At 39.2% G+C, this 24449-nt stretch overlaps 2 protein-coding genes across 4 annotated transcripts in view; one reads left to right on the forward strand and one right to left on the reverse strand.

Moving 5' to 3' along the window:
• Positions 1 to 6545: 6545 nt before the first annotated feature.
• LINS1 (lines homolog 1) lies at positions 6546 to 19828 on the reverse strand. 3 transcript variants are annotated; one of them, XM_074917045.1, is made up of 7 exons: positions 19795 to 19828; positions 15382 to 15925; positions 15197 to 15286; positions 13802 to 13943; positions 12953 to 13543; positions 8865 to 9045; positions 6546 to 7877 (listed from the first exon to the last, which is right to left on the reverse strand). In XM_074917045.1, the coding sequence occupies exons 2-7, from the start codon at positions 15787 to 15789 to the stop codon at positions 6977 to 6979; spliced, it is 2313 nt and encodes a 770-aa protein (XP_074773146.1). In that variant the 5' UTR covers positions 15790 to 15925; positions 19795 to 19828; the 3' UTR covers positions 6546 to 6976. The 3 variants fall into 3 exon arrangements, with proteins under 3 accessions (XP_074773146.1, XP_074773145.1, XP_074773147.1); XM_074917044.1 differs by lacking the exon at positions 19795 to 19828 and adding an exon at positions 18460 to 18539; XM_074917046.1 differs by lacking the exon at positions 19795 to 19828 and having other exon boundaries at positions 15382 to 16840.
• A 430-nt stretch (positions 19829 to 20258) lies between these two features.
• ASB7 (ankyrin repeat and SOCS box containing 7) overlaps positions 20259 to 24449 on the forward strand; it is a 31531-nt gene continuing 27340 nt past the window's right edge. Inside the window, exons 1-2 of the mRNA XM_074917539.1 lie at positions 20259 to 20331; positions 21213 to 21307. The gene's annotated coding sequence lies outside the window, so the exon portion shown is untranslated. The remainder of the gene's footprint in view (positions 20332 to 21212; positions 21308 to 24449) is intronic.

The raw sequence follows: 24449 nt of genomic DNA on the forward strand, positions 1-24449 counted from the left end.
TTTCCATTTCCAACCAGTTAAATACATATATTAAATTACAGTGAATCCACACACTGGATGTGAGCTTTGACCTGAACTTCTAAGCAGTTACATAAGAAAGATTATAGTATTAGTTAAGCTTCTCAGTAGAGAAAACCTCTCAGCAAATTTTTGAGTCTGTATTAAATCTTAAACTTCTAGAATCAGAGCTGTTGTGTATGACTGCACCTGCAGGGGGAAGAAGAAATAAAACAACAACCAAACAAAATAAACACAAAACAAACAAAAAATTCATCTAGGGAGCCAACAGATAACTATTCTAAATATACTGCCTATTAGTACCTAGTCGTTTTTGCTAATTGATTATCTCAATAGCAGACAATCAAATCTCGGTCATATGTACACACAGAGAAAAAGTAGAGATCAATCTGATCTAATAATAATTTGGACCCTGAATTCTCTTTTCACCACCAGTGAAACCCATCTGTTTGCCATCTGGCATTCCTTCAAGATTAAGGTAAAAGAATTTGATATTCTTATACTTTTTGCTCCTCAAGAATCAACAGATATCTGAAAATGAATCATTCCAAGTCACATGTTCAAGAACATCAATATAACAATTCATAATCTTGCAATCTGTAGTTTAAAAGCTAAACTCTTCTTCACAGGAATTTGTATCTTCTCCTAATATACCAACCTTACCCTCCATAAAAGGGATGAGGAAGTCCATTTACAATCTTGCTAAAAGCTTTCTCCTCGAGACCCTTCTTACTAGGAAGGATGACCTGATTCATAATCCATGCAGCCTTTTAAGGAAGGAGAGATTAATTTCTAATTAATTAATAATTATATCTATCATAATTGAAGACTAAATACCTGATTTTGAACAAAGCAAATATTAAGGTAATAAATAGTTATCGTATATGAATGCCATTGTGGAACTAAATCAGGAACACATGCAGTTTGAACACATAGGCTGATACCTTCAAAATGCTTAAATCTTTTAAAATTATTGTTTCAGAACTTAGTTCCTGTTAATTTTAACAAGAATTGGAAATCTCAATACTTTGAGAATCTGGGTCTTAATAACAAGAAGGAAGATGACAATTGAATAAAAAGGAGATATCAGTAGCAGTACTGAAAGGATAAAGACAGTAGAGAGAAGTGAAGAACACTAACACACTCTACTGCTGACCCAAGCCACCATCACTTCACTGAAACACAGAGAACAGGATTATTAATAGGCTTCAAATATGCCTTAGGAAAAAGCCTCCAGGAACAAACATTGACACTACCTAAGGACTATTTTCTAACCGATTTCTCTCACACACTTAACAATTGAGGGATATAAATACCACAATTATGCTACTACTTTCAAGGTGTTACATACTCCTGGCTGTATTTCATTTAAATACTGTGTATCAATAAGTCTCCAGGACAGCAATTAAAAACGCTCTCATATCTATAAGCACAAAGAGGTACGTGTGATTTAGTGAAGAATTAATCTGGTTACAGTTTGGTCAGCATTCTTTATATAAAATCCTGGTCTGTTTTGTCTTTAAGTTATCCTTCATAAGATTTTTTTTTTCTTTCCCCTTGACTTAGCATCAACTTGTCCACACTTGCCAAATTCACCTTTCTAGTAACCAGAAACACTAGAGCAATTCCAATGTAAATTTAGATCTAGAAAGGTATTTTCACCAAGTATGTTCTGAAATGTTTGAAAAGGTAAATTTAAGCAAGAAAGTAACTTCAGTTGCTCACATTTATATTAAACAGTGTGTTAAAACTTGCATGCTACTCTTAGAATCTTAGGAAGAACAAATGTATATAAGGATTGACTTGTACAGTTCACCTTTTCCACTCCAAATACAGCACTGCAAATTCGCTCAAATAAAACACCTGTGTGCTATTACTATCTTAAGATGCAGGAAACCACAAAATCTTCTGGCTGCAACACTAGAGATTTAACAGTTAGTCCAATCAATTAATTCAGAGTTTTTTAAATTCATTTCCAACAGTCCAAATAATATAGGATTAAAAAAAAAGATTCCTTGTTGGTCTTCAGAGCTGGAAGCACTGGTTTAACAGCTGTATGAAAATAAGCCTCAGCAATTTGTACCACTTGCACATTAGACAATGCTGCAAATGCTGTTTGATTACATTACTGGAAGACTTAGAGCACCAGTCTTTACCCATCCAGAGAACACAAGTGCAAAGTAAGAGCATTTGCCTGGTGAAACTGTAAGGCAATCCCTTTGATGCTTTACAACCAGCAAATCCCCCCTCTGCATCAGTTCATAATGGAAAATTACAGAAAACACTGGCATCATACTGGTCAATATTTTTAGCTTAGGTGAAGAAACATTCCTTTAGTACTCTTCAACAGAATATTGGTCCCTCTAAGTACTAGATTCACCCTTGAGGAGATAATTAAAAAAAAAAAAAAAGTTTTTACATTTGCTGCATAATGGATCTTTGCCTAATTCTCACAGCAGCCATAGCAGTGTCAGCAGAAAGAGAACACCATTTCATACATGATTTTCTTGAAGAATATAAAGACTATTGAGGAAGCCAAGTACTGGAGATAAAGATCCAAAAAGCATTCATTTCTGTTTCAGTTAAATCCCTACATGAAATATCTATAAAAAGGTCTGTAGTAAGAAGTTACTCTAAGAGCTGACAAATTCTGAAAGACTACATTTGAAGATAAAGCTAGCAAGCCAAGGGTGAACATTGTGAATGTAGAAATAAGCACGCAGGATCTTGTCACGTGACGACAAATCTTTTTTACTTAATCAGTACATGCTGTTTTGATAAATAGGCTTCAAAATCTTATCCATTGTTTTCTACGTAGTGATTGCTTTCTTCAAAGTAGCTATGGACATTTGGAGGCTCTTTGAAGCTCCACAGAAAATCTTTCAGGTTTCAACTCTCTAGCACCAGGATGAGATGGGGCAGGTTCCTGGACAACCTCAACTAGCAGCGAGAACTCCTGACATAGGTTCAGGACACTTACATACAAACCTTCCCTACAACCTTTTAAGGAAGCCAATATTCAGCAGTGCAACTACTTTTGAGGTTGTGTGTACTACTTTTTCGAACATTTCACAATTCTTCCAAATCTTCCCCCTCAAAGGACACTGCTGACTGACAAAACCCATGTTTTGCAGCACAGGTAAGTAGGAACCAGAAATAACTTAAGGATATTGTAATTCTTCATGCAAGCTTTTTACCACAAAATATATTGTTCCTTCCTTCCCTGCTGTATGCAAAAAGCATCAAGCCAGCTTGTCTATTAAAGAGTGTCTCTGACAGTTATCAGCAATACACTCATTTGCACAACATTTTAAAAAGACAGTGACTTGGAAAAGCTTAAGACCTAGAGATGCTTCTCAACCAAGTCCAGGTCCATGCTTGCTGTTGAGCTGGTGATAATAAAAGACTGCCTATCATCCACACTGACACATACAATTGGCTTTAACAAGATTTCAGAGTAAACCAGGTAGCCGAAGAGTTGCATGAAATACAACAAGAATTTACAAATTCATTTGGACAAGTCTTAAGGGAAAATACACAGAAATAAGATTGTAGTGCCCACCCTATCTTCACTCCTACTAACACTAAAAGGCGGTGATAAATACTTGATACTGACTTCAGACACCATCCCAGACTGACTTTGGAAGTACAAACAATGCCTATGCTGCCGTGACAAACCAGGGAAACACCAAGGGTTATTCCAAGCTTTACAAGAGTATTGTAAGTATAGAAATTCTCAAGGTTGTTTTTTATTCTTGTATTACAGGATTAAAGCTTGTATTATAAGTCTTAAAACTAGAATGGAAATCCGTCATAAAAATATTGGAGGAAATCTAGTTTGAAGAACCACAAGCATGGAACCACCTGGATTCAGCTGTAATTGCAATCAAGCTCTACAAATATTCAAGTTCAAAAATATTATTTTTAAAAAGCACATCCTGTAAGCAACTTCTAGTGCTAACTGCTTACCTCATTAAAGCATAATTTATTCTACTGATGTTCAAGATAAACTCCTCAGAACAACTGCACAGACATAAATGGAGACTGTGAACATTTCAGGATAAGTCCTCAGAATGAAAACTGCCTCCAGACAGATCACCTGATTTGGTCAGTGTCTTGCTTCGAAATAATACAAGAAATGTTGTTGAGGTATCAATATACAAAGCTAAGGCACATCAACCTCAGTAATAACTGGCCTAGCTCCTAAATGCTAATTTAACATGGGTAATAGGTTCTGCAGCTGAGTTAATTTGCTCTAGTAAATGAAGTAATAGCTCTGCCTAAAAATTTGAGATAGTAAAAACTCACACCAATAAAAAACCAACAACCAAACCCCAAGCACCCCACCAATAGATTAAAATACAAATTCTTTTGCAAGGTGTTTTCTTTGTGCTAGACTTTTTGCATATAGTCACAGAACTACTAGCTACATTCACTGTTTACACTCATTTTGTGTTCAATAAAAAATAAAAGTTAACCCACATCAATTTTACTCCATCTCAGATCCTACAGTTCATAAATGGTAAAATATCAACACATTAAGGTATCTAGTTGCCAGATACAAACCACATTTACCCATTTTTACCACTAAAACATTTGGAGAATTAAAACAATGGCTTTCTGAGAAGTGAAACATGTGGGAATGATCACCACTAACAACCAACTGGGCACACTATCAACTTCATGCCTATAAGAATTAAATACAGTTGGATTGCAATTGGATTTGCTGTATTCAAAAAAAATCAGAAGTTATGGCTCCTAAATTCTGCACACTGTTCTGAGATGTCTAAACTTTTACTTCAAAAAAAAATGTTTACAGTTGTAATAATCACTGACAAAGAAGACTAGCACTTAACAAAACCAAAATTACCTCCCCATTCTACCTTTCCCACCCCGCTTATCTTATCAGTGTCTGAGAAATACTGTTGTAATTCAGATACTTCCAACTGGCAAAGTATAGACCAAGAAATGCTGAACAATACTATGCTCAGTAAAAACAATGAAATTAATTAAAATGAACTAGTCAGCAAAGGCCCGATTAGAAGTGAGGACAGTGGAAAGGATTTCACTGAAATGTAAGTACCTACCTACATTTAAAATTGTGATCTTGAGAAACTCTTGCTCAACTGCCATGCCAAAGGCACTTCCCTTGTTTGCACTGAAAAGTTCCCAAGCTGTCTAGAGCTGCATCTTTGAACATGCCCAGAAGCATTTTAGTCCTGATAGAAATGGGCAACTCAGCATCCAGAGCATATCCAAGTTCAAACAGTGAAGAGAAACCAGGCATTCTTCTGCCCTGGAAAACTTCGAGACTAGTTCTTAAATTAAAGTAACTCTAATAATGAATGGAAAAGTTTCCATTCATTGCAGTCTCACCTATGTACAAAAGTTATCTCAGCAAGAAACCAAAGCACAAACACACACCCAGAATATTCAGATCTCCCACATGCTAGTGAAGGGGGTCACTCTTTCTTATATAACAGCCAAGTGATTACAGCTGTCATCCTGAAAGAATAAGACTGAGGTTCAAACCTTCCTGTCTGAGAACTCACACCAGGCAAGTGTCCCTGGAGAGCACTGCTATTTCCAGCTAAATTATCGTTTAGGACTAATCTAGAAGATGGCCACAGAGATTTGGGGGGTCAGATTCACCTGCTCCAGAGACTGTTCATCTTAATATCTATTTTAATTTAACACTAAATAGCTATTTAAAAGGAAGATAGAACTCACTTGGATCTCAATCAGAATAGAGCACTTACCTTCAAGAGACGATCCTAAAAGGAAAATTGCTTCTTACAGTTCTGATGAGGTCTGAGCTTTTTACAGTAGTCCGTGTCACCAGCACTTCCCCATTGCCTAACCCTTGTGAGATCATTACAAGCTGCATGTCAAGTGTAACATTAGGTGGCTTTCTGCTAAGTTCACACACTGGTTTAGATCCTGTTCTGAACTAAACCTGCCTTTCCCCAGGCGTGTGTCTTAGACACATACTTTTCAGGTTATTCAAATTAGATCTAACAAAAGATGTATGTGTAAGAATTTAAATTCAATATCCATCTCGCTGCACTGCAGACATTTTCTAGTTCTTCATTTCCAATTTAATAAAATTATCAGGACAAATTTATTAGGTATATATTCTATACTTATATAAAATACATAATGGATGTGAGGAATTCTGTTGGAATTTAAATTCTGCATTGATTTTAGATATAACACTCCACTAAAATGTTCTATAAGTAGGCAATATATGTATTAGTCCCACATCTACCTTTGATTTTAATTAAAGGAATATACCATAGAATATAAGAAAAACCAAATTCAATTTTCAGTGAAATGATGACACTGCTGATTAAATCAGACAAACAGTAAAAACTAGGAAAAAAATGTACATCCTAGACAGCAGTTAAGCACTTCAGCCAAGAAAAGCGTGGCATGGATTATTGTGTTTATGGTGGCACTTCTGAATGTCCACTTAAGCAAAGCACCGATGCAGAACACACAGTATAAACACCAAAACTGTCCCCAACTAAAATATTTTATTTAGCTCAACCTCTAAGCAATCAGCATTAACACTGCACTGTAGTGCATAAACCATTACCAGTCTGGCAGTGACCTCATATATAGAATGACATTAAGAATAACTGACAATACTTTAAGCATCACATATTGTTGCTATGCTTTCACATCAGTAATTTATTATCAAACTTTGAATACCTGACAATTAATTCATATATACTGTACATTGACATACATACCATGAATAACCTTAAGACCATAAGATCATATCACTGAATGCAATTGCAGATTTTTAAGGTGTCAACCAAGAGCATGTTTATCCTGATTCAGGTTAAATACACTGACAGGTGCAAGAGGCACGGGCTTTAGAAGTCACTAATCTCATGGAAATGTTCCCTAGTGTATTAGTTTAAAAAAAAAAGTACTAGAACACTCCTTTGGATTATTGTGGATTCACATTCTCATTGATTTTCTCAATGTGGCTCAGCAGTTTCAACAATGCAGATGGATTATATGGAAAAAGATTTCTTCTCTGCAACCTAGAAATAGCTTTTTGCAGTTCTTCCAAACATTTCGTTGATTTGCAAAGCATTATTCTTAGGGGAACGATGCTATCTGAAGATGCCATACAAGTCAAACAGGATGAGGTATTGGATCCCTTTTGTTTCAGAGGCAACACTTCAGACTTGAGTGTATCCAGTTTATGATCTGTGTAGCTGCAACCAGTTGCACTTATCCTTGTCTCACCCTCATTATTAAAAGGCACCTGCTTTGTGTTTACCAAGCACTCTTTTCCATCTGATTCTAATTCAGAGTCTTCAGAGCTGTCGTAACTAACAAGGCTTTGAAGAGAACCCAGCAGAGACGTACTATCGTTGCATATCAATGAGTTAGACTGGTTAGACTCTGCAACTTCATTATCACCTTGCTCTGTTGTAAACACTAAGTAATTGTGAGAAGCAGCCAAAGATATTGGAGTCTGTGGTTCTGGTTCACAACAAGCATTTTGCAAACTCTCATCACTCATGCGGATTTGTTTTCCTTGATGGGGTAGCTTGACAGAAGAAATTGGTTGAAACATGCCATGTTTGGTATCAAAATGGTTACAGACATCTACAAACTGATGCCAGTCTTTCCTAAGAAGCTTTAAGTACCTTACCAAGTACTCCAGAAAGCAAGTTTCTGATGAAATCAAAAAGTCTAGGAGTACTGTGGAATCAAATGCAATTTTTTCTAGAAAAAATAAAAAGATACAGTGAGGATTATATCCACTTGCATGAGTAAGGAAGTTCCAGGTTTCCTCCTCTTTTTGGCTTAAATTATCAGCAGCATCATGGTGTAACCTGAAAAGTCATAAAATGATTAAATTCAGTGGAAGTTTACATTTTTTAAAACAAACAGGTATGTCCAAAAAATGGTATTCTTGCTCTTTTTTGATTTTGTCAAAAAGCAAAAACCAAATAAGAAGTTTTGATATTTGAATGAAAAAGAATGAAGGCAGGTAAGGCTAGGAGGTTGGACAGTTTAGGAAGCCAAAGCACTTAAAGCAGGCCTTCCTAAACAGCACTCCTTCTTAAGAAATGTTCTGGAATAAACAGAGTTACCTACAACACATGAATTGTTATTTTAATATTTTTGTAAACCTGAACACAGATTAACTTTCAGGATGCTAAACACATTGGAAAATAGCGGCCTAATTTTATTTAGACATCCAAGAAGAATTATGCATATCTAAGATATTACTTACAATATCTTCACATTTGAAGCTTGGGAGACCTTTTCTAAATTAGGATAATATATTGTATAGTAATTTAAACAACAATGAAGAAATGAATGTCCAGGACAAATTCAGGAAGAACACATTTCAGTTGTCAGCAATAACAGTTTTTAGTAACTAACTAGAATTAACAGGGGTCCAATCCTCAGAGGGCTACTTTGCCAGAAGTCCCTGAGTCCTTGCAGTTTAATTATAATATCCCATTCTTGTCAAACTCTCAGTGTTGAAAGAGTCTTGCCTTTTATCTGTCTAACCATTGTTTTAGACTGTGAAGTTAATTGTTCTGAATTACAAGATATGATAAAGTATTTAATAGGAAACAGTTGCACAACTCCCTTACTTCAATCAAAAAAAACTTAATCAAATTATCAGCAAAGTTAACTGCTCTTATACCACACATTATTACATTGTGCTGAGGTCTGGGGTTTTTTTAATTAGTAAAAATATTTTATCTTTAGACAAAAATAAATGGAAATGTTACATATATCACAATAACCTCACTAAATTACAATTTTTGTCAATTACAATTCTGTCAAATAAAATGTGCACTAACCTATCAAATTTTAAATAAATGAGTAATAAAGCTTTAGCAGCTTCCCACATATCATCATCTTGCTCTATGAAAATCAAGGAGAGCCATTCACAGTGATGTACAACTGGGTGAGACTGTGGGGAAGACATCCGATGACTCCTCCAGAATATCAACAGCTGGGACATGGAACTCTGAAAGTCTCCTGAAAAGAAGTAGTAATCATTTTTTGTTACTAAACACACTTTAAAAAAAAAAAATTAGCAATGCATAACAGTTCATTAATGCATTTACCGTTCCTTAGCTCAACTGATTTAACACAGCATCAAATTTTATAGATTAGGTCTTGCTTCTTAGTACCAAATAAATCAAAAAACATTTTGCAGAAAGCCACGTTATCTAACCTTAAATTAAATGTGAATGACTACTCCATTAAGCTCCAAACATACCAATGTTCAGATGCCAATGTTAACAATTTTAAGTAACCTGCAGAAAATGGATTCATTAGGTGCTACCCCCAACCCCCCAAGACAGACAAAACTTAAGGACACAAATGATTCATCTAACAGCATTCTTCATTTCCTTGGACTAATCAGAGATAACCTAGAAAGTTTTGGGTACAGAGTGAATCCTCTCACACCTAAGCTCGCAGACTGATGAATAAGATTATATCTCCAAAAATCTGCACATATCAGAAAACCTACAAAACTGTGACTATACCTACACAGGTGGGCTTTATACTTTCCTTTAGCTCCCCAATTAGGTAGCTTCATTGGTACATCACAGACTAAAGAAAGGCGAGTTGTAATCAAGTCAATGCCACAGATGTAATGATCCAATACGAGCACCTTGCTGAGGCTTCATCTCAGGTAGTTCTTCCCTTATGAAGTAATAATAGGACTGTAATGTTTTGACAGGACTGAAGCCATTCCCCCTCAGCGTGATTCACTGTATAATTTAACTGCAGTGATCTATAGCTGATGGGAATAAATTGTCATTTCTACAGTAAAACTAAGTATGAAGCTTGTAGTACAGCCATAGTCTTTATAAAAGGAATTCTTCATGGATTATGTACATTGTCAAGTACATACACACTTGGGATAAAGATACCTTCACGAGATGGTGTAAAATCCTTGCTGGAAGGATTAATGTAAGCAGTGTTTTTCCTGCAAATCTCTAGGCATTACAGTCCTGAATGGGAAAAGCACCTCAAAATTTATGCCATTTTAGTGCAGTATCTTACTCATTAAAATAGCTTTGTATTCAATTATATACTCTTTCCCTTAAGTCAAGAAACTTACCTCTTCAATACTACTGACTTACTGTAACATGGTACTATGTAGCAGTTTTTCATGTAACAGAGCATACAATCAATGTTTAGAAAACAGGAAAAAAAAATAATAATATAATGACCTGTATCTTCACCCCAAAGGTACTCCTTAAGAACTCTAATGTTGTTGGAAGCACACGATGGTTTGAAAAGCACAGTTGCATCATTGATAAAAACAGTGATTATCACTTTTGAAAAATTTCCTGCCACATGGGAATCAATTTTACTTACCACATCGTTATGTACTTTTCCTTAATATTTAGGATTTGCTTTTACTCTTAACAAATAATAGGAACAGCAAATTACCTTTTTATTAATAGTTACTATTCAGACTGAAATTCTTCCTTGTAAATCAGAGCTATCTGGAAATTACTCTCAAAATTGAAATGAATTAAAGTTAAGCCACTGTAATTCATGTTAATAAAAAAAGTAAGATCAACCAGATTCCTGGAAGAAGAGATAGCATATTAAAGTATTCTGGTGATTGTTTTAGTCACCTAATGTCACTAAAATAGAAGGACCACTTCAACATGAATTTCCTCTTGACACTTGGGGTATTTGAATCTAATTAAAAAACTCATTTTTGTGTCATGAATCTGAAAAATAAATGAGTTTTTTTTCCTTGAGAAAGAATTTTCACAGACATCTAAAATAGATCTAATCTACATGTTTTTCTAGTCACTTGTTCTTAAGACAATCTCAGTCTCTATGTTTTTCAGAAGATGTATCTTAAGTAAAATGTTCTCTACAAATACTTTAAAAACTCTAAGGATGCAACTGGCATCACAATATAACATCTTTCAAAATCTGGGAAAAAGGGTCAGAAGCTGTTACAGAAGTTCAGAGCTCTTCTGCACAGTCAGATGAATCAAAAATTGATTTTATGCTTGCTACATAACATAGAAATAGAAAAAGTTAAATAATATTTATATCTAGAACTTGTATTAAAATGCCTCAATATATTTAAAATGTTGCAAAATTTCATCCTCCTTTAAAGAGAAATATAAATGATTTTTTACTTTTTTCCACTTCATCAATTGGCTGATAATAAGGAACACCCATTCTCACGTCTATTTGACTAGAAATGCTGCTTCAGAACTGCCTTCCCAGTTCTGCAGTGAAGCCCGTAACCCAGGGCCAGAAAATTGCTTTGATCACAGAATTTGCACATCCATGTGCACGTTGCTTCGCATCAGAGGTGAGCACCATCTGCCTCTCGGAGCTTAAAATGCAAGTGGGAAGATGGGATTCCAGGAGTGTGTCTCATGCAAGCAGCCTCACCCCACCACTTCATTATAGCTCAGGAGAAGACTACTAACTGGCTACTCACCCGACACAGCAACGCATCCTCTCCCATCAGGAACACAATTTACACATTCGCCTGAGGTCCCACTGCTCCCTGTGGCATAACCCCAGCACAGGGGCCAGAGCTGCTCTTCCACCAATCCATCTCTTCAGTAGAACAAACACACTCAAGTAGGCAGGTATGAAAAGTATGCTTCACACCTACTAATTCAAAGGACTAGAGCTGGACCTCAGGTGAAGAACACAACCACTATTCTCTGACAAGTCCCATAATTTCCCCGTCTCTTATTTTATAGCTTCATTATTTTTATCACTGCAGCTTTGCTCTATTACATTATTTGTCTGACAGTAATGCCTAGTCCCTTCAACCAAGATAAGTACTGATACAGAGAAATGATTACTTGCTTTGCAACTTACTCACTTATAACAACACTTAGAGCAACTTACAAGGTTTTTGAACATTGCTAATATTGCCTAACAGTCCTGCTTGCCCAGACTGTTATGTGGAAACTTACCAAGGACTACTATGTTCAGCAAAAAAAAGAAACATGTTCTTGAAAAGCAGGTGTATTCTAACAAGTTGAGTCTTTGTAGAGTATAGATAGCCACATATGGACAGTAGAAACTAGGATACTAGCACTTTTAGATAAGATAGAGGGGGTAAACCAGCTGGAACCACTCTTGTTCAAGAAATTGGCTAAGAGAATCTGCGCATGCTCCGAGGAAAAATACATGAAGACTGTGAGCCTTCCTCCAAAAGACCTCCGAAGATGACCACCAGGAGGCAATGTGCAAGTGCAAAGATAAACTGCTGACACTAGCCTTGTGAACTAACCCAGCCTCACTTACGAATATGTATAGTTGTATTATGTAATCACATTAATATATATATCCACATTCTATAAGTTTCTGGTAAAATGTGCTGCTAGTATGCAAGCTTTGTGAAAAAATCCCATTGTACTCCAGCACCGGAATAAACATACCTGTTTTATAACTCTCTCAGAGTTGTGGAGTTTGTTTCCACACAACAGTACATAATAGTACTTAAAGTTCTATCTCCACATTAGAAAACAGAAGCGCGTTATCTGCAGTTTCTTTAAGTTCCCACCCTGAATAGAGTAGATGCTCATGCTATGGGCTCTCTTCTTTTCCAACTGGAGAAGAGCCTGGTGTTCCCAAGCTGGCTCAACTATTTCAAATATTAACATATGTTCTTAACAGGAAAAGTTTACAATCCCAGATGCAGCTGTTTCAAGGCCCCCATACTGCAGGGCTAAGGACAGGATAAAATGCAAGGAGGCAATTAATTAGAAGGACACAGTGATAGCAAGTTTCCTGGGTGAGTCTTCCCTTTCCTCCCTCCCACCATCACTAATTCAGCTGAATTCTATTTAGAGTCTTAATGAGCTGCAAGTACAAAATCTGAAAGCTTTAAAACTCTTATTGCTTAATGAACAAAACTAAGAGAGACTATTACCTTTGATTTCAGCCTCTGTAGCAGAGTTCTGAAACTTGAATTCCAGCGCTTTAAGCACAACCAGACTTAAGGCTCTGAGAACAGTTTGGTCAGAACTACCTGGAGTATCATCTCCAGGAGCAGCTTCACTGCCTCCAAAGTAGCTGGCCTTTTCACAGAGCGGGATCTTCGTCAGCCAAGGCAAATTCACAACCTGCAGAACACTGTTACTCAGCGCGAGCATATCCTCATATAAAGATGGGGTTTGTAAAAAGAGTGATCCACTTTTTGCATCTTCTCTAGACTTGTAAAGGACACATTTCTTAAGGAGCATAATGAACTTCTTCTTGATTAAATAGTGAATCGATGAGCTAATGAGGTTCAGGATGTAAGAAACTTTCAAAAACAATACTCTCTGGCATCTGAGTGGTAGTTCTAATTCAATTCTGGAAGCCAGAAGTGCTTCAAGCAGATCTATGAAACTGATCAAGTTGTTTGCAGCTTTAGAATAAGGTGAAGTATAGTGGTGACTGTCAAAATGATGGAACAGAATGGAACTGTAAAATCCTTCAAGCACAGCATCAAGAGGAGCCAACAACTTCGTCAAAATACCTACAGCAAGAACAACAACATTATGGAATTAGAGTGTAACACAGTCAGCTAAAACACCGAATAAACGGAATACAGATGACTGTGACTATTCGCAGTTTTTAAGCATGTTTAAACCACTACGTTTTTAACAGTACTTGGTCACCCTCTTTATAAGGAAGAGGTGCTCTTTAGAGAGGCTGCTCCAGATGAGATTAGCAGTAACATTCCTCCCCCTAGTGGGAACTCGTGTATCGGTAACATCATTAAACTGCTCAGTACCTGCTTTGGGCAAAACTTCATCTTTCAGGATGTCCTTGATAATAGTTGTAAGAGTCCACAGACATTCTGCTACCTGGGTACTCACAGGGAATCCTGAAAGAGTCTTCAAGCTAAAGGTGAGCCAGGTGACATTTAATGCATTCTAAGAAAATTCATTCAAAAAGACAATCAGGTATGCTTTAGAATTGCTATGCAAATTAAATTAAATCATAATACCATGATTTAAAATTGTACATTAAAAAGATTCAAATGTAGGCATAGACAAAACACAGCTAGAAACAATATATCTGTCCAGTGCCTTTGAAGAACATAGGCCTCTATTTACAAACCTGAAGTCACATATGCATGCAGTAGAAATTATCTGTATTTTCCAGAAAGGGAAAACCAAACCTCCTAATGTGATAATATCAGATAAATCAGATAATATTGTATAATATCAGATACATCAGATAATACTGTAGTCAGACCAGATATGAATTCATAATTCCTAGACCCCGACAACTTTGCAAGAAATACTACAAATATATTTCCGATAGAAATCTACGTTCAGAGACGCTGCTATGGAGGCTACAATATACATTCACCAAATATACAGCAAGTAAAATTACCCACGAGTAATTGGAATATTCAATCAAGAAAATACAGTAAAGCATTTGATTACCTTTCAATAGGCTATTACCGTTTATCTGCTGCAGCACCTAACAGATATTAAATAACTGTAAAAATATTGCTAGTCTATTGGTCTTTTTAAATACCTGTACTGCAGTCTTAAAGAGAATACTTCTTGTCATCTAGACACATTTTACCTTAAAATAGTTTCGTAAGGTTCCAGATTTTTATATCTAAAGACATTCCACCTCACATTACAAACTTCTGTTACACATCTGGTCCCCTTTCTTTCTATACTCCATGCCCCTCCTAACATGCTTGAAATATTCTCTTGGAATATTTATTACACATCTTTCCGATCCATCACTTAGAAACCAAAGCCCCTTGAGACACACTTTACAGGAAACTGTCATGTAGTAATGTCGTGTATAACCTTCACATTGTTCCCGATACTGGAGCTAAACATATTTCAACAAAACTGTGTGGCATTTTGAGGGAACTAGCAGTCTGTATGCTGAATTATCAGCAGGTTTCAGAAAGCTAGAGCAGAGCAGACATGCAGGCAACAGACGAAAGAAAGGGGCAGTTGTGATGTTGCTCTGTGGGTCTACTTACAAAAGCAGTCTCTTTAGACGTACTTTTAGATTTTACAGTAGTCACACAGTGAATGCTTTTGCGCCATATAAGCGCTACAAAAACTTGGCTCTAGAGTCAAATGGAATAACTTGAAGGCACATACTCACTAAGATGGGTTTTTTAAGCTGTGAAAAGTTATGCCATACTCACCTCTTCCTTCAGCTGGAAATACACAAGAGATGCTAAACTTTTTGAAGCCATGTGAGATAAGAGCTGATCAGAACTACCAAGCAGACAAATCTGCAGATGTGTAGAAAGAAAAAGTATGTCAGGCATATTCCTTTTTATTTTTTCCTCCTTTCACAAATATCTTTCAAAAGTTTATAAAAGCTTACCAATTTTGAGTCAATTTTTGCTTCCTTCAGAAGAAGGACAAAGATTTCACAGTACTTCTGTCTCGCACTGAATTCAATTTCCTGGGACTCTGCTTTAGCAACCATCATCTTGATCAGGGTTAACTGAAGCAGCATCACTTCTCTTGGACAGAATGAGGAGTTCATGTTTGCAAAGCTATTTGATATATCTTCTGTTTCAGGGACAACCACATCTGACATATCAGTGTCCTGATGGCTCCTAATACCACCATTAGTAGATGGCAGATGCATCCAGTTACATGATTCACCTCTTTCTGGTGACTGCTCAACACACAGATTAAGTAAAGAGGTATAATGATGGCTTTCGTTTGCTAGTGGAATGCCTACCAGCACATCCTTATACATCTGCTGCAGAAGAGAGATCTTCATTATGAGAACATCCAATATTCCATAAAATGACGTAGGTCTTCACTGATTATTCATGGCCACTGCAAAGCAGCTTCGAAGTTATTTTTATCCGGTAAGAGAAATAGAAGCACTATTAGGCATTTCTCCTCTAAGTTACCTAGAAATAAATATTGTGCTATTACTGAACTAAATAGATAACTAGAAAGATACAGAAGAGCAACACACATTTTTATAGAGTTAATACTACCATTATTCAACTCATTTTGAAAATACAAATTCACTGTTTAAAAACAGCAGGAGTGATAGTTGCACAAAACTGTCCCAGTGAGATACTAAAACGATACAAGAACTACCATGCCGTGAAGTTTACAGTTCCAAAATTACACTACTGACAACAGCATCCATTTGCTGGAACTAACAAAACCAAAGGTGACTAATACTAGAGACTAATTCTGAAAGAAATGAGAACTTGGATCAAATCTTTCTCTACCTTGCTAAAACTACCAAACCCACATTCTTTTGTGACAGATTCCTCCAAAAACAGGCACAAAGTTTCAATTGCAAATTCATCTGAACCGGTGATGTTTACTGCTCCACCAAGGCTGGATATGGCAACACCTCTCAAAAAAAATGGAAACCAAAGGACAAGTCTTGCCTTCTGCTGCACACAGGCTCAAGGTGAGTAGCGTGAACACACAGGAGGGGAGGACTGGGCTCTTAATTTAGCAAGGAGGACCAAAGAATTCCTTTACATCTACATGTGCACAACTCTTACTCTGAACACCTACATCTTGAAATCCAAGCCAGGTTTTCTGATTAATGCAAAGGAGGACCAATAATGCCACTGGGCTGGTCTCAAGGGCCCAGTGTTTGAGAAGTTTAAAATTTAAAAATACTTTAAAAAGAATGTGTAAAATTAATTTAAGAGCCAATAAAAATACTTAATCATATTCAGGAAAGGTATAAAACCAATAAACTTTATCACCATGTCTGTGGACATATCTTTAGATCACAATACTGGAACATTCGCTATAGTTTATAAAGAAGTGCTATTAAAAATCCAAATCTCTCTTTAAAGTGTGGGCACCTAAGCACCCACAATCTTCTACCCATTATGTAAATGGCTAGACAGATACCTCACAAAAAGGCACATCAGGGTTTCTTTTTCACCTGTATGAAGAGCGATGCTAGTCTGTAATACTTATTTTTTTAGGACAGTTTTAACACGTTCTCTAACCAGAACTCTTTTAATAAAAAAACCTAAACAAACTCATTACCTTTATCTAGTGTAAAGCTAGGAGTGGGACTTAAGGTTTATAAGAATTCCGGGTTTGCATGCTTTTTGGTTCCCCATCTTTATGGCTGGCATAATCAGCCAGGTAGACTCCTGAAGCAATCTGTCTGTAGGTGGCTTTTATTTAAATCTTACATTTCCCCTTTCTTACCAATGGAAGAAAACAGCTCAGTCTTCCATCTGGTAAGAAATTCTATAGATCTTCCCATCCATGTATCAATTACACCTGCATTTATCATCACACCAAATATTTTAACTATTGTGTTTTAGCAGAATATTAAGAAACAATGAAATTATAAAATTCAGTATATGAAGCATTATGGTTTTAATCTATAATCTTCAAAAGTTTTTAAAGCACTATCAAACACTGAGAATTACATATTCATTTTTACAATGTTTTTTTAACTGCAAGTGAAGTATGTATTGACAAAATGGCTTCCCCAAAGTGCAAATGATTAGGGGTAGACCAAGATATGCTACCCAGACTCCCCACTTCTTCCACCATCAGGCATTTATTTCCTTCAGAAGAGAATCTAAAATTAGAGAATTGCCTGCAGGGAGCAATCTAGCCTTCACTCTGCTATGGTATTTCTGAAGACACATTCAGCAATGACTGACCTGACAACTCGAAAATATTATAGTATGTTCCTCACCTAACCCTCACCTGATAGAGCTAAGAACCCTTCCTCCATCCTTTCCCATATTCCACATTTTAGATGTTAAGAATATATCCGATACTTCAGACAATAAATTCCTTCTTCGTTTGGAGAATCTATTTGGAATTCTACTTGAGGTAGAAATTTATGACCTGAAACCTCGTAAAATTTCTTCAGAAATCACTCTAAATATTTTATATAGCTATTGTTCCTATCTTTGAGTTTTATTTCCTCCTAAATGAATACCTAATAGAGTAAAATTATCTCAACACATTTACTTCTGTGTTCAACTTGAATTATCATCCTACATGGTAAATGAACAGATCTCTCATGCACAAGTTCATACGATACAGCGAGGTTGTTAAGGCAGAGGAGATTTAAAACTCCTCTAGGACAAGCGCTGTGAGATTTTACCTTCACCACATGATACTGGTTGTGCTTTCCCTGATCCTACCATAAGACATTTATATTATACCGTTAATTTGCAGAGTACTTTACAAAAACATCGATAAGATATGTCTCACTCACATATGACAACAGTTCATGAATAGAAGTCATTAAAGAAAATGAAATGTGAGGGGGCTTATTTTGAAGAAATTTACTTCAAAGAGGAAGAAAACGTCAGACAATGACTAAATTTCTTTCAGAAATAGTAAGAGAGCACAGTGAAAAGCTCAAAGATGAAGAGTAAAGAAAAGCAATCACATTCATACACAAGAAATGACAAACTCCAACCCTTACTTGTATTATTTATTTATTCGTGACAGCATCTAAAACCCAATTAAGGTAACGTCTCCCAGTGCCAGACTCCTGCATAAACCATAAGAAACAGTTCTAAAAACATTATATATAGACTGATCAGGCAAAAGACAGAAAGGAAAACTATACAAGGAAAAAACACATAAATATTTTGTTATATTTATTTTCATGACTGCTTTAGTTAGGCTTTAATATCAAAATCAAAGCCACAAGGAGCTGCAAACAGAATGAGAGAAGAAACTCAGTGGAAAGGGAAATGAAGTGGAGATGAAACCTCAGATGGCAGCTGAAGCCTATAAGGTTTAAGGACCACCATAAACCAAGCAAGTGAAGTTCAAGTGGTTGCAAACACCTCCAGAATACCCTAAATCAGTTATAAAATACATATGTTTCTACAAAGTGGGATATTTAATTTAGCACAATGTCATAGAAAGCATTGGACTGGGCTAACATTGTTGATATCACATCTACTTTTTTTTTACTAACACAAATGGCTTATGACACACAATTACTCACGAGATATTAGTAAAGAGGCATGATGAGACAAAGCTATCGTTAAGTCCCTGTATTAGTCTTTCCCTGTTATATATACACTACTAAATGGTAATTGCATGAGTAACAATTGGGAGAAAAACTACCCAGAAAAAAACTATTTTCATTAAAATCAGATACAGCAAAATGAAACCACAGTCCATGACTTATAGGTATGTGTTTGAAGGCTCTGGATCTCCTTACAATGGAATGGTTGAATCATCTACCTTGACACCTAAGCATGCCAGATGCTTTATTTACTCTCCCACAAGCACCTTTAGCCACTAGACAGGACTAGACGGACCCCATCCGACTCCCTGGGCCCTTACTGTACCTCTCCCACTGGCCTTTCTGAAATGCCAGCACTGGGATACTGCTAGGAAGACCTCCCTAAAAGCGACACTCCAGTCTGACAGGGAACGGAGAGGAGAGCACGGACTGGTGTCACCACCGCCCCAAACCAGCGGGCGCGGAGAGCGCCGCGCCGCCCTCCCGGCCTACAGGCCCTTCTCCCCCCTCCGCTCTCCCAGAAGGCCCCGTCAGCGGCCCCAGCCCAACCCCCGCGGGCCTGAGGACCAGCCGAGGCCTTCTGCGCCACCGCTCCCCTCAGCGCCGCCTCCGGTCCCCTCCTACCCCTCCGCGGGCGCCGCTCCGCGCTCCTTCACCCCCCCCCGGCCAGTCCCGGACCCCGCCGCCCCCTCAGCCGGGGACTCCCCCAAGCCCGCCCGCCGCCGAGGCCCCGCCCCTTCCCCAGACGCGCGGCCTCCCCCAAAGCCCCGCCCCCACCTGGAAGCCCGCGGCCCCGCTTAGTCACCCCGCGCACACAGGCCCCGCCCCTCCCTCCCCGTCCCGGCGCTAGGCAACCGCTGCTAGGCAACCGCCGCGACTCACCCGCCCCCGGGAGACAGGGCGCTGTAAGGCCCAACCGTCCTCCGTCAAAACGCCGGAACCGCCGCAGCTGCCCCCTTTCCCCTCCCCTCCCCTGTCGCAAAGCCCTCCCCCTCCCCCGCACCTTTACGGCAAGGGGGAAGAGCCGTGGGCGGAGCCGCCGTCAGCCCGGCGCCCAATGAGACGTAGCGGCGCCGCGCGGTTGGGGGCGGGCCCAGCGCGGCGGCAGCCGATTGGCGGCGGCGGAGGTCAGTCCCTGCCCGCTGACCCCGCAGCGAGCCGAGGGGGGCGGCTCGGTGCAAAGTGTCCCCCACACGGCTCGGCCCCCTCCCGCGGCCGGCCCCGCCGCTCCCCCCGCCCCGCCGCCGCCGCCAGCGCGGGGGGCGGCTGCGCACGGCTGCGCGCCGGCCCCCCCCCACCCCCGGCGGCAGACAGGTAACGGCCGCGGACGGCGGAGCCCCGTCTGCCCCGAGACTCCCTTAGAGGGGGGAGGCGGGGGGGGGGGGGCGCGACCCCATGGCCCGCCGCGGGGCCTCCCCTCGCCGCTGCCGGGCCACCCCTCCTGCGGGGCTCGCCGCCGGCCTGCTCCGCCCCGCTCCCCCCCAGCGGGCTGTGAGGGGCTTCCCCCCACCCCCGCGCCGCCCGCCCTCGGGAGGGGGTGTGAGGCCCCCCCCCACCCGCCGGCTCTGCCCGCCCCGGCCGCGGGGGGTGGGCAGGCTCCGGGCCACTCCGCGCGGCGCCGGGCCCGCCGCGGCCGTGCTCCCGGGGCAGCCTGCGGAGGGGGGGGTGGTGTGTGTGCTCCTCGGGCGGTGAGGGCGGAGAGGAGCCTCGGGCCCCCCCCCGGAGCGCGTCCCCCGCTTCCCCAGCCCCTGGCGGCGCCCGGGCTTGCTGTCCCCGCCGCCGGGCCTTGAAACTCTGCGCCGGGGCTTGGTAGGATTTTTTTTGTGTGTGTGTGTGTGCGCGCTTGACGGTTCCTGAAGCATGAACTCCTGCAAGGGAATGATTTTAATTTCCCAGCAGCTCTGCTTTCTGGGTTACTTCCTGTCCCGTTCTTCATTACTTATCTTTTACTTCAATTCCCTGGAGCTGGCTTGACAGGGTAGTGGTCCTGCCGTTATTGTCCCTCCAACTCTTTAGTACCCGAGAGAGTGCCCTTCTTTTCGAGTTGAGATTCTGATATAGGTAAATAACCCTTTCCTTCCTAATTTTTGAAGGCTTTTCCTATTTTTATCTGCTATTGCTTTGATATTAACCTTTTTTGTTTTCCATTTCTCTCTTATGTCATTGTGTGACTCAGTTCTACTTTTGTTTTCTAGGTTTAAGCTGCCTTAAAGGAGAATTAAAATTGTGACTCCAAAGAACAAAATAAGACGGAAGAAAGAAAACAGCACTCAAAAAAACCCCCGGAAAGGTGATAATTCATGTAGACTCTCAGAATCATCCTAGACACATGGTTTGGCTGGGAGTGGGGCCTCTTGTGATTTTAGTGGATTTGAATAGGTAGCATTAGATTCCTTTGTTCCCTTAAAACCTACTTGCTCTTGAGCTTTAAAAGTTTGAATGCTCTGAAGCCTATTTGAAGTACAGTTCTTCTTGTAATGCTTTGTCATTTTAAAAATTTAGCCTGCAAACATTTTGATTATGAACTGCTACTTAATATTTTTTGTGTGTTTCTTCATCTCGAGAATGTTTCTTAAAATTACTTCACTCTCGATAGGTAAAAGGGTCTTTTCTTAAAGCTTTTTCACAAATCTACGTGTGCAACGCTGATTTGTTTCTGCTCTGATTTGAAAATCTGTATTGGAGTAGGTCATGGTAATTGCATTACGTTGGTTTAGTTGTACCTAACTTTTGCGTGGGTCAAGGTTTTTTTGTATTGCAAAGGAGCTGCAATAATTGAAAATCATTTAATTGGATGGTGGTTGTTTACAAGTACTTTTTGGGTTGAGATCACAGAAAGAGATAATGCTGTTAGGTGCTTGAGGGGAAAAATGAAAGGAGTAATCAAAAACTGAATCCTGCTGGTAGGAGGAAGGTTCAGTTTCAGGGAGAGAGTGGTTCATAAGGAGAACTGCTTGTTTTACGTGGTAAGATGAAGAGATGGGCTCTTGAAGGAGAGAGAGTGGGGAGGTGAATGATGTCAGCCAGCCTTTTTCTGCATCCTACTGTTAGTGTGCTCCAAATAATGGAGTTTCTCCGTGTTCTTATAATGCAGAGTCTGTCTTGAATCCATTCTAATCCGTTTCAAATGTAGATGAGTTTGAGTTACTTTGGCAAATATATCCTCTATATAGATCCCTCTGGTCTCTGTTGTGTTTTCAGAGATGTCATTGACTGTACCAGAAGGTTTTTCATTGTCAGCAGTAAATTATTTTTTAGCATTAGTTGCAGGGGAAAGAGCAGTACCTGTTGCCAGCAATCTTAGTCAAGGGTGGATCGTTTTTCTAATATACGTGTCTTTAGCATATAATAAGAAGTAGCTACTACATGTCAAGGATTAAATGGAAAATCTCCCCATAACATAAATGCAACAAATTCAGAGATGCATTTTGAAAGCACAGGGGAGAAATATTCCATGTTACTTTGACAGCATACTGCAAAACCACGAGTAATAGCGGAACATGTGGATGTGCCCAGTGTGATTGTAGGAGGGATTTTTATGCTATCAGGTGAGACAGATGTGCATTAGTACCAACTTACCAGGGCAGTTACAGCACACCTGTTTCATCTGAAGTTGGTTTATTATAACACCCTCTTTACAACCCATCCAGTGCATCTAATGCCAGGCTTGTATTAATGTAGCTACTCCAACAGGACACCTCTTGGTGCCGATAAGTCGTAAGATCTTTGGAATTTATTCACGGAAGGAAATGTAAGTTTTCATTTGATTTGTGAACCTCCTTCCTAATGTGAAATGCTGGTGCAGCAAATTTTGATTCAGATGCAGAGACTGGAATTGAGTTCACAGGAATCAGGGAATTAGCTTCTGGCAGAAATTTGCACATGGTCAAAACAAGGAACAGATAAATGATATGCTGAAATCCTGCTCTTGATCTCTGGAAGAAATGCAGCATATTGTAAGTATAGCTAACCCCTTAGATAAAGTTGCACATCCTTTTTTTTTAATCTTCAGGCTATATACTCATTTTGTTTTTGCCTTATTGTGAATTCTAAACCATTAAAGGAAACATGCTGTCTGAGAGGCTGTTTTCCGTTGTTCCAGCATTTGCTTACAGGATGATACTATCACAGTGAAAAACTTGCATTATCCACTGAAGTCATCCAACAAATTTTGTCCGCTTAGATTCTTTCAGACTACATTAAAAAGAAATACAGAGCAAATACAAGTCTTCCAGAGATTGTTGAATGAAATAAACTCTGTAGGCAGCGCTCGTTTTGTGCATCAGCTGTGCTACAAGTATTAGGACTGAAGTGACTGCTTTAGTGTGGTTTGAACTAGTCATTGTTTTCTTTTTCTGTCATGCTATGAAATATTGGTGTTTGGATACTTTAATGATAGAAAGTCATGTTAAAATACATAAATCTTACACGTTGACACTTGCTACAAATTATTACTTCTAAGGCTAAGCTTTTTGTGACTTTTACTGTTTAAAACTTGGTAACAGCACCACTGTAAGTTAGAAGAGAGATTCTGTTTTGTGCTTGGTACAAGAGGATCTCCAAGCATGCTGCAGAGCTCTCTGCAGTTTGTTAGCGCACATCTTGAGGGAGGAGAATTGTGGCTGTGTGAACCTGATGCAGCATTCTCTACTGAAAAAGATCCATAAGGCCTTGCTTTACCTATTGCATTGAGGTCTTTGATTTGGAAGGATTTGCAGTATTTTCTTTGCTGGGCTCTGTTTGTGGTTAAGGTTGCCAACGTATGGGCAGGAATTTTGAGGATGGTTTAATAGCTGATGCGTTACTGGTAACTTCTGAAGGTGAGGTTTCTTCTTTTGCTCTCCAGTTTGCATACCTGAAGTTGCTTGAGCTGGGTGACTTTACTAATTCTCCATCAGGCCCAAAAGGCAGGCCTCACAACTACCGTGGAATGGATCAGAGTTGGTAAAATGATACCTCTATACTTCAGTTTCAGCCACCTGCAGAATGTAACAACACAACAGCTGCTTATTAGTACATAACACCACCAGTCAGCATCACACAGTGCCATAAACACCTGAAGTTGATGGAGGTCTTTTAGATTAACTCTTTTAGTTATTTAAAATTTAGTATGTCCAAGCTATGAGATGGCATTACAGAAGCTCTGGTGAGAAATGTGTAACTTTTAATGACCGCTTATGAAGAGTGAAGGCTGCTTTCCTTTGAAGTAGCAGTTCCTCTGTGATGTTTTGGATTCATGCACTGTTAACTCATTGCTTTCAGACCCAGCAAGTCGTGTGTGTTGCTTGGTGATTTTCATCTCAGCCACTTGGATACCTCACTTGATGTCTGTCTGGGATGCATCATAGAACATATAGAAGAGAATATATTCGGGATTATAAGGCTCTGTGAAATTTTAATATTTTACATGTTATTTGCAAAATTTTTGGTTA

This window comes from Athene noctua, chromosome 13 (genome assembly GCF_965140245.1).
Source record: "Athene noctua chromosome 13, bAthNoc1.hap1.1, whole genome shotgun sequence".
Taxonomy (NCBI): Eukaryota; Metazoa; Chordata; class Aves; order Strigiformes; family Strigidae; genus Athene; species Athene noctua.

What these genes read in the sequence shown, in the direction of transcription:
- LINS1 (XM_074917045.1), bottom strand. Translation starts at nt 15,789, where the DNA reads ATGAAGATCTCTCTTCTGCAGCAGATGTATAAGGATGTGCTGGTAGGC. An exon ending in TGAAGTTTTGCCCAAAGCAG is followed by an intron (nt 13,544 to 13,801) that starts GTACTGAGCAGT and finishes TTCTTGCTGTAG; the next exon opens with GTATTTTGACGAAGTTGTTG. An exon ending in ATTTATTTAAAATTTGATAG is followed by an intron (nt 7,878 to 8,864) that starts GTTAGTGCACAT and finishes ATGACTTTTCAG; the next exon opens with GTTACACCATGATGCTGCTG.